Source organism: Electrophorus electricus, chromosome 4, assembly GCF_041902795.1.
Source record: "Electrophorus electricus isolate QZ-2024a chromosome 4, ASM4190279v1, whole genome shotgun sequence".
Taxonomy (NCBI): Eukaryota; Metazoa; Chordata; class Actinopteri; order Gymnotiformes; family Gymnotidae; genus Electrophorus; species Electrophorus electricus.
In genome coordinates this window covers 14,044,421-14,056,551 of record NC_137500.1, presented here as the reverse complement: position 1 = coordinate 14,056,551, position 12,131 = coordinate 14,044,421, and the positions used below count along the sequence as shown (strand labels likewise).

General features: G+C 49.4%; 1 protein-coding gene across 4 annotated transcripts in view; it reads right to left on the bottom strand.

Moving 5' to 3' along the window:
- The window catches only part of snd1 (staphylococcal nuclease and tudor domain containing 1), a 101,951-nt gene extending 91,824 nt beyond the window's left edge, over positions 1–10,127 (bottom strand). For 2 of the 4 annotated variants that reach the window (XM_081712546.1, XM_081712547.1), the window contains exons 1-9: positions 9,880–10,124; positions 8,381–8,530; positions 7,764–7,884; positions 7,308–7,389; positions 3,917–4,077; positions 1,758–1,849; positions 1,222–1,380; positions 465–571; positions 186–276 (exon numbers count right to left, since the gene is read on the bottom strand). In XM_081712546.1, the coding sequence (XP_081568672.1) occupies positions 186–276; positions 465–571; positions 1,222–1,380; positions 1,758–1,849; positions 3,917–4,077; positions 7,308–7,389; positions 7,764–7,884; positions 8,381–8,530; positions 9,880–9,957 (1,041 nt within the window). In that variant the 5' untranslated portion in view covers positions 9,958–10,124. Of the gene's footprint in view, positions 1–185; positions 277–464; positions 572–1,221; positions 1,381–1,757; positions 1,850–3,916; positions 4,078–7,307; positions 7,390–7,763; positions 7,885–8,380; positions 8,531–9,879 lie in introns of all 4 variants that reach the window. The other 2 variants (XM_081712548.1, XM_081712545.1) reach the window with 2 other exon arrangements.
- Between the last annotated feature and the right edge of the window lie 2,004 nt (positions 10,128–12,131).

Below are 12,131 nucleotides of genomic sequence, written 5' to 3'. Positions count from 1 at the left end.
GGCGCTCCACGAGCCAGACGAAGCGGAGTCCTCGGTCCTACCACACGCGTCGGCTCGGTCTCCGTCTCGCCCGCTTCTCTAACCGAGAGCTTGCGGAGCCGCCCACGGACTCCGATCGCTCTCGTCCCCGCGCGGAGTCTCGCTCGGCCAAAGCCTGGGCGGTGGGGGATGTGTTGCAGACTCACCTTGGCCACGAACTGTCTGTCCTTCTGGTCCAGGTTGGCGGTGGGCGCGACGTAGTCTTTCCACATTCTCACCTTGCGCTCTTTAGCCGAGCTGCAGGGACAGAGACATCCGGCTATAAAACCGGCGTGGCGGCGCAGGGGAAATGAAGTTGGGTTTAGGCAGGGAAGTTGACTGGCTTAGAGGTGCAGCAATTAAGGCTCGATCGGGGGCCCCTAAGGAGAGGGTCGGGCTTCGGTATCCAGGGACTCAAGAGCCCCGACGACAGGAGGGGGACTGACCGCTCGGCGGCGCGTAGCTTCTCGGCCCCCTGCGTGTACACAGCCATGGACCAGTCTACGCAGCGCGCAAAACCTTCCTTCAGCAGCAGCTCCGTGATGTTCCCGTTCTGCCAATCACACACACACACACACACACACAAACACACGCTCTTAAGGATGTCAAACTCCAAAATAGCAATTGGCTATTGCAACACCAATCGTTTACAGAAGTTTACACAGGCACCCACTCCTGAGAACATCTACACAGACAGAAACGGACTTTAAAAGCTACAAGCTGCAGCGTAGACGAAGAACGGAGCTCAGGACGAATGCTTGAAAGGGGCGTTAAGCTCTTAAGGGGTCGGACCCAGCCTGCCCTCGCCCCGACGCACGGGGAGAATGCGGTCTCGGAGACGAGACGAGGGAAGCTTTGGAAAGCACTGCACAAAGTGGTATGGCAGACCCCGTGCACTGACCTCTGCTTTACTTACCCCAGCTGAGAGGACTAATGTTCTAATAACTGATGTTCGTATTTAACTCTTCAACTCTGCTGCCTGTTGGTGACCAGTGGAGAGAAATGGATTTGGGGTCATCTAAACCTGGCCCTCTTGCTCTTAGTACAATTTCCCTTTGACCTCTCTGACCCGCTTGAGGTAGCCAATCCGTGACGAGCACTCGGCCCCGGAAAACGTCATTTACATTGAAACGATACGGCGCTATACCGATGCAGCCTTTTGGTCAAGACAGGCGGCGGTCCGGGCGTGAGAGGAGGCCCTACCGGATGGAGGATGGTACCCAGGATGATCTGGTTGGGGCAGGACTCCAGGATGATCTGCACGTCCCGCTGAAGCAGACGGGACTCGGTAAAGAACTTCGCCTCGGCCGCAAACGGCTCGGGAGTCTCTGATCCGTCCGCTTCTCGCTTGAACGTGGGACACTGGGGCACAAGATCCGCACAGAACTCAAGACACGCACACTTTCCGCTAACAAAAACAGACAGACGTGTACTATGCTATATATTTATTTATATTTATTCATAGCGTACTAATTCCATTAAAAGGTGCCATAAGGGATATAAAACTGCTACTTGGGTGGGGAGCCAATCCATTTGAAGGTGCTCATATTCACATGAGGCTTCCCCAAGGTCATAGCCTTGCTCCTGGACATCCGTCCTGCTCAACAGTTGGGCTCTGACTCTCACCTCGCACGCCAGCTTAACCAACACTACCTCAAAGCCCCGATGTGTTAAATGGACTTCTAGGCACAGGGTTGGTGACCGCTGCTCTAGGGAGAAAGAGAGAGAGAAGGACCCACCTTGACTCCAGACAGCATCACCGTGACCAGGTAGTAATCGGGTAGAAGGAGCGCTCGCACCACACTGCCATCTCGAACGTGCTCAATAATGGCTGGGGGGGGGGGGGGGGGGAGAGAGAGAGAGAGAGCGAGAGAACAAGCTATTGAGTTAATCAAAAATGGGCACCGGTCCCCAACACATAGCGATGGAAGGGAAAGAACACGCGAGAGGAGGAAGGGGTCCCACTACAAGGACCCGCGCTCTACTGGCAGCTGGCGCAGAATCCAGAGTGCCGTATAATTAACCCACCACATCATTACGGCAGAGAACGTACACCCCAGCGTCGCTCAACACTTCCTAGTAAAAAAAAAAAAAAAAAAAAAAAAAAAAAAAAAAGTCTGCTTTGCATCCGAAAGCATAAGCTAAGGTTAAAAAGGGCTGCGTCAGGTACAAGGCACCTCTCAGCGCAAGTACTGAAGGGAGCACTCCCCACAGCTAAGGCACATGTACACCCCACCAGCAGGTCCGCTCTGCGTTCCGTACTTTTACTTGCTGTTCAGTGGCCTGGGCCTGTGGATAGCTCCAGCATTTACAATAAACCCCCCCCCCCCCCCCCCCATTTCCTCTATATCGCCATGACTACCGCTGCTGGAGGCTGTGGTCTCGTGCAGTGCTGAGCGAGTGCGTTGCCTAGTTCATATGTACAGACTGTGGCTCACGATGTTCACTATAGTAACACGAGCCGACAGCAGCCTCCGAAAACGGAGTTGCAGTACTGCAACGCAGGCGATTTCTCTCACAGGTGCACAGCGGGAGCCGCCAGCGCCGCTAATTTTACAGCCGCAAACATCCACCTACGCGCTACTTGTTCGGAAACAGTAAAATTGGCCATAAACGAAATACGGTAGTGCGCAAAAGTCTTAGGCCACCCATGAAAATTAATATTAAAGCCATTCATCAGGGCATGAAGCACTTGCTTAAACCGCAAAAAAAAAAAGGGATGCTCCGCGGTGAATTCTATGCCCGCTACTTCCGTTGGCTCCAGGCTGTTGGAGCCCTCGCATCTGTGCGCATTCCAGCTCCGACTGTGCCAAGAGCGGGCCGTGTTCCGTCCTGTCTGGAAATGGACAGACCCGAGTTTGGACCGCTTTCCAACATGTTTGAGGCCTTTGGACCAAGTGGCTTTTTCTGCAAGGTTTGGACCCAAACCTGTGTTCTTCGATAATCTTTTAGCTTCGGCTTTATTAATCTTTGTTAGGTCTTTTTTTTTCCAAGAAAGTACTTTTCAGATAAAGAGCTTGTGATGTTTTAGGGGGTCTAAACTTTTGCAACCTACTGAACTTTCACTGCCTGCTCTAACAATTTCACACACACATCGTATAGGTGCATTATACACCTGTGTCCACTTAGAGTAGACACGATTGGTTGCCGTGCGCATTTGTCAGCTGGCCGTCACTGGTCCCTCTCTTAGCACAGAAACACTGCTGACCGGACACCAGCTAGAGGACACACCACGCTGAACACTTCTGTAAAACAGAGGTGGGCATGGCACCGATACCGCGTGTTGCGTGGGATCCGACTAACAGCAGACGGGCGACCATCAACAAAAAACAAACAAACAAAAAAAAAACTTAAGGGTGCTGGAAACAGTCCATGCATGTCAGCAGACCGCCCGTGGTGGGCACTGGACAGATATTTGTGGACGCATGCGTAAAGAACAGGCAACCGCCATGCAGAGCCTTAACCCGAGCTGATGTTTCCCTATCCTGCAAATCGCCGTCCTGATTCCATGCCACAGGTAGGGGCGCCGAAAGCCTTCGTTGGCCCTTTAAGGCCTTCCTCGTCAAAGCCGTTTCGGCCGACGTGCGCAGCGAGGGAGCTTTCCGATTGGCTCTACACACAGACTGCTGCGCCTCCCGGCACCAGTCATTTTCTACTGCACGGGGGGTAGCGTGGGCGCACATGTCATTCGTCAGCTGTTTTCTGTTTGGTGTAAACACGCGGGCGGCGAAGGGCGGCAGCAGGATGACGGAACGCGATCGTCTGCCACTTCAGTGTCAGTCGGCGCGTCCCCTCCTTTAGATGGCCGGGTGCAAAAGGGCATCCCCAGACTCCCGCATGCTGGGCTAACCGGGAGGTGGGAGAGAGCGCGCTCGTAGGGGAAGGAGCTGTGTCTCACCATTGACCGGTTTCTGGTGCAAGGAATCCACGAAGTGGCGGGGATTCTCGATGCTGTACTTCAGGTCGCGGATGGTGTGCGCTCCTCCACCCTCCGACCACTGGCCTCGCTTGGCAGCCTTTGCCTGGTCTTCCAAATCACACAGTCTGACCTGCTCAGGGCTGGCGCACACACACACACACACACACACACACACACACACACACACACACACACACACACACAAATACTCAGTTATTTAGATGAAATGAGAGGTTTGTGCTCAAGCAGCAGAGTTTAACTCTGATTGGGTTCCCTTTGGCGTACATTACAGGAAGTTTAGTGCAACATCAAAGCGTACGACAAACGGAACGATGTAGAATTAATGGCGCTTTGCCGTGTCTGATCAGACGCTCGTGTTCTGCGGGACGGCCCTTCGCGGGCTTTGACTCTGCTTTGCTCGGAGTGCCCGGACCCGGATTAGAAGGCGGTTAACGGGGAGCGGGCCCTTTGAGGCCCCAGAAGCTTTTGATAGCACCTTCAAATGCATCAATTCATTATCAAACCCCGACACATGTTTCAATTAAGTCCATTGTTGTTCAAAAAGCTGGCATTATCTCGAAAGGGAATTAAAATGTCTGACCACGACACACAGTCATCAGTAGATTTTTAATAAGCCCTTATCAGTTTAAGTCACGCAGGCCCAACGAAAATAGACTTGAGGGTTGCAGGGAGATGGGGGGGGGGGGGGGTAAAGACAGAGAGAAGCCAAGAGTTCAAAGGTGAAATATAAACAAATGCATTTACAGCCCATTTGTTTGTTGAAGAAATGAAGATGAAAGAAACTGCAGATTATAAGGTTTACAAAATGAACTACCCATTCTGATTAGCTACGGCCCGTAACTTGGGCCAATCTGCCCTGCTCATAAAGAGAAGCATGACCCTGAGTGAACCCTGAGGAAATCCAAACAGCAGCCACACAGGCTTAAGGTCCAATCCCATTCCACCCCTCGTCCCTCCCACCTAACCTTATCCTTCCGTTTTGCACGTTCAAGCCTAGGGATCGGCTGTCCTCGATTCTTGCTGGGATAGAGGGCTAGGGCGAAGCATCAGGGCTACACGACCCTCTGGACTAAGCGTTTTCAGAGGCAAGCTCCAAACAGAGCAGTAGGAGTAGTTCCCCAGAATGAGTTGCAAATCGCCAGCAAGACGGCTGCTCAAACAACCAAAGAAACCTGCAAATCGAGGTCTTTTCCCCGTTAATAAGAACATAATAATGATGACAATCATTACCCTTGTTTAGTGTTTCAATGCATTATGGTCCTTTTCTTCATAATCATAAAAAAACTGTTAGTGGCAGGCAATTCTGATGTCTAGCTTGCTGGCTAAATGGTACATCGTTATTGCTGACAGTTATTGGGCACGACAGTCCTGCAGTTCAACACATTTTTAATGTGGCATTCCCACCGAGAAGGTTTCCAACACCCAAAATACAACTAGAGTCCAGCAGCGTGGTAGCTGAACCTGACTGCTCCTCTAACAGCAGTGCAGACCGGCCACACTGCCCACAAACGAAGCATCTTCCTTTTTTTCGGTGACCAACCGATAGGGGAAATCATTGTTGCGAGCGAGAGATCGCGCCAGCTGAGACCAGCATGCTGGAACGTCTGGTTACATCCGAGTCTGTTTAGGTGAAAACTCCTGATTTATCAGATTCTTAAAGGGCCGTCACGTGTCGTAATGGAAGATTTCAACCATTTCACCAGTTCCAAGGGGCAAGACGACACTCGAAAACCATGGGCAGGGATAAAAACAAAAACAACAACAACAACAACAAAAAAAAACAGGATTAAAGGCCTTTTACAACAAGCGCGCCAGCAAGGCCGAGGTGCAGAGTCACCAGGCATAGCGTTTAGTCTCCTCTACAAGCAAAAATATAAATAAACTAAGGGACTACTGAAGTACCGAGTGACTTCTGGTTCAAACCGCCCACTTTCAGCAGTGAGCTTCTGGCTGCCTGTTGCACATTACATATCCTGGAAAGCAACCCATCTCCTGCACAGCCCAGCCGAGAGTTCACCGACCACGGCCAAACCTCACCTCCCAACTCGAGGGCATGTGTGGTGAGGACGAGAAAGAAAGAAGGAGGGGGGGAAAAGAATGAGAGAAAGACAAAAGGGAGAGAGAAGGAGAGAGAGTGAGTAACAGGGAAAACGAGAAAAAGGCAACGGATTTGAGCACTAGCCCGCGCGTCCCCCAGGGGTGTGACCGCTAGCCCGGGTGCTCTCGATACGAGTGACCCTCTCGGACCAGCAAAGCGAACGAGAAACGCACTCGGAGCCGGGCGGACAGACAGCACCGTGGTGCCGTCGGGTCCTTCAGCGGTCCCGCGCCACCGCCGCGTGCCATCGTGTCCTTCGGCGCCGAGCCAAGGCTTGGCGTCCACCCTGCAGGACGGGGGAGATGCCCGCTCGGGCGGGGTGGGGGGGAATCAGATCTCGTCCACGCGCCCGTCGAAGGAGGAAAGCTGGCGAAAGGGCTGCTGTTGCCTCGTTCGGAGACGGCTTTGGCGAGGGCCACCTATTAGCGCCGATTCCAGCATATTAGCTCCGGTCCGCATTGTCAGGCTAAATGAAGCTGCCAGCGTGCCTCAGCTCCGTACAGCGGTTGATCCCGGTGTAAATCTCACGTGTGTCTGCGACATCTCTGACACTGTCCATTACCATTTCCCACCATTACTGTCACTACAACCTTTACATTTTAAATGTCATACAGATAATTAAAGCTCGGTGTCTATTATGCTTTATGATGCATGACCAGCGATGCCTCACATCAGTGCCATTGCATTAAAACATGAAATGACACGTTTTAACCAAACGCAAACGGAACACGACTCTTTCCTTTCATGGGGAGAGAGCGGGAACCCAAGGGAAGGACTCTGGGAACAAAGCAGCAAACGCAAAGGGTAAAGTAATTGGGGGAGGGTAGAGCTCCATGGACATGGGCGAAAGACGTCCCGCGGGGAAGCGGACCTCTGCTGTTCGAGGATCAAAAAGCACCAACCACAAGCTTGATGCACAATCGATGGATTTTTTCTGACTTGGGTCATGGGGAAAGCTTCCTGAAATTGCAAAATAACAGCTGAGCAACTGCAGAAGCAATCAGGAAATCCATCAGTTCCATACGAATCTTGGGGCTGGCGTGCTTTGGACCGGAAAAAGTGCAAGCACTCGTATCTCCCTCGACCCTCGCGTGACCGCCTGCTTAGCGAGACCGTTCGGTTACACGGAATACCTGGGCATGACCGAGGCTGCTCTACACGCCCCGCTACACCTGCTGAACAGCATGCAGAAACGTGTGCACAAAGGCCGAGAGAGTCGGGGGGGGGGGGGGGGGGGGGGGGGGGTCTTACTTGGTGCCTCTGATCCCCTCTCTACGGACTACGGCGAGGCCCTCGGCGACCAGCGACTCTGCGATGTTCTCTCCGGACGTGTCTGAGGAGTACACACAAGGCAGACACGTGACGTTACCGCGACCGATGCCACCAGAGAAAGTCATCGCTCTCAGATGGGCAGATCAGATCAGATGAGGCACTGCAGACCGTACATCAAACGCTGATTTCTGATCAGCTCTTGCCTGGAGACCACTGACATATGATTTTGTGGATGGGCTAGGGCTGATCCTAGACCAGGACTATGGCTCAAAAATAAACATATAAGGCAACGGTATTTAAGTATATCGGTGTACAAGGGCCTACGGCCAGAGTACCGTTGACGAATTCATTTCAATATGCTGATTTAACAAGCATATAAGGTTTAACCAGCTCATGCGAAACGCTGAAATCAAAGAGATCCCAGCCAATGCTTACCCTTTCCCAGGTACACCATGCCATACTCTCTCCCCTGAAGGGTTTTGACCTCCACGGTGAAGCAAACTTCTTTTCCAATCATCTTTTTGCGCAGAAACTCACGAGCCTGGAAAGCCCAGGGCTGTAGAAGACACCCCAACATGACACTTAGTCCTCAGCAGTAACAGGCATGAACCACTAGAGGGAGCCCCGTCACTCCCTGTTATTCATTAATCTCAAAAGCGCAAACCATAAGAAGAAAACATTTTTCCCCTCAAAGGGCCGGTGAGGCTGCAGGTTTTCACTGTAGTCTAAAAGAATCACAACTGATTGAGCTTTTGTTTAATTAATCAGTGGGACTCAGGTCTTCAAACGGTTGAGTAGTCGGAATGGTGCCGGACACGCGCTGGGCTGGAGAAGCAGCCTGCCGCCTCACCGGGCCTTTTACAGATAAGGCCGTCATCCTCTCGTTTACACTGTTCCTAATGAGCACTAAAAACACCCCCAGTGAAATCAGAAAACCGTGTTAAAATTATGCTTTCAAAGCAGTTAAACTAACAGTCACAGGCTGGGATTTATGAGCCTTTGCATAAACCCTAATAAAAACAGAAACAGAGCGAAGGTGCGCTGAAGGCCACCTCGTCGGGTGTGTCTTTGACGTCGGGCTGGCTCTGTGCGGCTCTGCGGGCGAGAGCGCCAGCGCGTACGTTGCTGAGGTTGATCTGCCGCTCTGGGGGAGGGCCACCTCTCGGCTGGCCTCGAACGATGATGGCACATCCAGACAGGACCTGAAGGAGACCCCAGAGAACATTTTCTTAACATAGTTTCTCATTAACTTCTCAAGGACAAACCTCTCAAAAAAAACAAAACAAAACCAAAAAACAAAAAAAAAACAAATCAAGGTTTGTTGGATTCTCAATAACATCCTTGAACTCATTCCAGGTTCTCACACTTCCATAAAGTATTATTCCTGACCAAGCTTCAGGGAACAAGTCCACAGGTCACTCTCTAGAACTCCTTTTAATTGGAAATGCACTAAATACATACTTATGAGTTTGGTTGTAAAAGAAGAGCAGTGTCCAAGTCACCTTAATCTGCTTAGAAAAATACCCCAAACATCCATCGGTTCCCCTACCACACAACCCAGGCCACACCGTCAATAAAACATGAGAAGTGTATTCATCTACTCTTCAAATGAAGACAATTAAAAACCAACTAACCTAGTATTTCACTAAACACGTGGAAACTTGGTCATTAACAGTGTGTGTGTGTGTGGGGGGGTGTAAAGTTTTCTGACATGATGGTGTGTGCGTAAAGTACCGTTAAAGCTACGTGTCAGTTTTTCGTTGTAGCCACAGATCTTGGGAGAGATCTGGAAAAGCCAACACATTGCACCGGCTACTGACTCCTGCTCGGAGCGCCTTTCACAAGTTTAGATATAAAAACAGAACCGTAACCCTACACTTTGCCGTTCGCTAGATAATTAGGAAATCATCTTGGTATTCGGCTCCTCAAATAAGTGCAAAAGAAAGAAGTAAAAATCTTTGCGCTTTAGCGACTTCCCGCTACGCACATGAGTAGACCACAAACAGAGCGAAATCCCTTTGGCTGGTTAGGCGCAAATTATTTAAGCAAACCGGGTCTAGTTACTGCTAAGCAGCAATTGCTCCACTCTCTTCAGCGACATAAGCCTCAACGTTATGGAGCCCGGAGCATCCGGACGTGCCGCAACCCCGCTAGCTCCGCTTCTCCACGGTGCCACTTTTGTTATGAAACGTGTGAACCGTTTAACAACACTTCACAAAACCAGGGTGTGTGCAGGGGAGGGCTAGCAAGCGAGGGGGGGACACCTCGTTTTTAAACGGTCACATCGTGGCGAAGCAAGCCTGGCCAACAGCTCTCCAAGTTACTCAAACTTCTTGCTCGATCGTGCGTGGCGTTTCACAAACCCGCCGACTTTACGGCCACCGATCGAGCTGAACGATTGTTCGGCCGGCCACACAGTTAAAGTGGTGGGGTCGCGAAATGATTCAACGTGCAAACCCCCCCATGCCCACATGAGCAGCGCTACCGCGGTAGCCGGCGGCTAGCCCGCTGGACCCCCCGCTCCGGGTCCGTATGGTCCGGGTGGTCCTACCATTTTCACGATTCCTCTCTGCAGCACCGGAACCGACGCCGAGGTGCCCTGAACCTGCGCAGATACCGAAGTCGCCATGTCCACTGGTTTACACGCTCCGTTAACGGGGGGGGAAAGCGGGGTTACCGAATGACTGTGCTGGGACCGTTCCGAGTAAAAGGCGAAAGGGGGGAAAAAAGGCTGAGCACCGCGAATCACGCTTGCTTATCCGGAAGCACACGGAACCATGCGAGGGATGTACACGTCAAAGTGTTACGCTTCCGGGGCCGGGCGCGCTCGGGCGCGCGGAATAGGGCAGCGTCGCGGCGACGTAACGACGGCGCAGCAGCCGCATCCGGGTCATCCGCCGGGGCGACACGTCAGCACAGAGCTTTTTAAAAAGTGGGAAATATAGTTGACACCGACAATAACTGAGTGATATGGAGTTTGAGTAATTTAACTTAGTTGTATGTATTAAAAAAAGACAATTAATAAAAAATCGAGACTGTCTAAATAGAGACAAGGTAAAGGACCTCTGATTGGACAGTCTTGAATTTTGATTTGAATTATGAATGATCTTTGAGTTCTGGTAGTGTTTCATGTGTGAGAAATTGTATTATACCTTTGAGATAAAACTTAATTCATAACAGTACTGCCATAAAACTGACCCAAAGTGAGTGACTATAAATTAAGGTCATGGCTGATTTGCAAGAGGTGAAGATATCTTGATAAATGGATAATTTAGGATGAAAGTTAAGGCTGCCCAATCGGCTTGCCCCTACCTTAGTCCTGACTATAGTCATCGCTATAATGTAATCTATTTGGAACACCATCTTCAAGCATATTTAAGTAGCCTAACTTGGGAGGCGCGCGCGTGCGCGCACACACACACACACGTCTATCTAAGTCGAGTTCAGTCAAAACGGAAACACAAAATTAGCACTATCATTATGCATAGTGAAATACAATTTTTATATAGTTCATGCTCAAAGTTTTTGTTTAAAAATGTGGTAGATGTCTAGTTATTCCCAACTGCAGTGGATGTAAAAATGATATCATTTTAATAAGATAAATATATATAGGCATGTGCCAAAACTGCTCAAAATGAATCGGTCTCGTTTTAAACTTCTGCCTCATATTTGTTTTAGTTTTTAATCCATGCATCTTAAATTAAAAGAAAAAGAGCGATTATGATTTTACCATCTTACGCATAGACTGCGTAATGAAGACATGCTATTTCGGTTTGTAAACATCAAATAAATTGAATTGATTGGAAGCCAGATTGATGTCATTATGACTTTTTGCCACTAGATGACGCTGTTCTTCCATGAATAACAGATGTTGAGGAAAAGGGAATTGTCATGAATTGTCAAGAATTATTTGGCACCGTTACACCTTATCACGTTTCTAGAAATTTGGCAATGTATATGTGATCTATTAATGTAGTTTACTTTCTGTTACGACGAAACACCCTACATATGTGTCATGTTTATGCAGTCATGCATTTGGAGAATCATGCCATTGGAAAACATGGAACAACCTCAGCACAATTTCTTGTTATTGTATTTTTTCTTTTTGCTCCAAGCATCAAGTTCTCTACTGTTAATTGCTAGCCTGTGCAACAATGCTTCATGTATATGTCATTGTTCTTCAGAGTAAGGCAAGCCCGTTACCAAATCTCGCAGACCACTTAATATAAACTTGATCTCCATGCTAAGGACTTCCTGTCGGGTTATAAGGAATATATTTAATAATACGACTCTCTCAAAATGCCTGACCTGCCATGTGAGTCGTTATTGTTACTTATATATTTACTGAGCCTTGCCAAAGAAAAGCCGATTTGTTTGGGATACTAATTACCTGTCAAGCACACCTGTCCGGTTGACAGGGCGTATGTCATCCTCACGTCAAGACATGTAATGGCATTATAGTCACATAAGAACAGTGTCCAGGACTACCACGTTTACTTCCTTCAAAGAAGGTACTCGTTATCAAAAGCGTCATCCAAAGTTTAAAAAAAGAATGTTGCACAAACACGATACAGCTTTGTGCGCGTTTGGATAGCTTTCTGTGCACATTTACGCGAATAAAATGTAACAGTTTAATTGCGTTACCGACACCACAACGCTGAAAACCTAAAACCTTACAAGTTATATAACATCTCTGTTGTATCTGATTATGGAACAGATTGAGATCTATATTTGTGCAAGACTGGAATTTTATGCATTTCTTCCAATACTTCAGATTTGCGCACTGAAAAGATTTGACTTTTT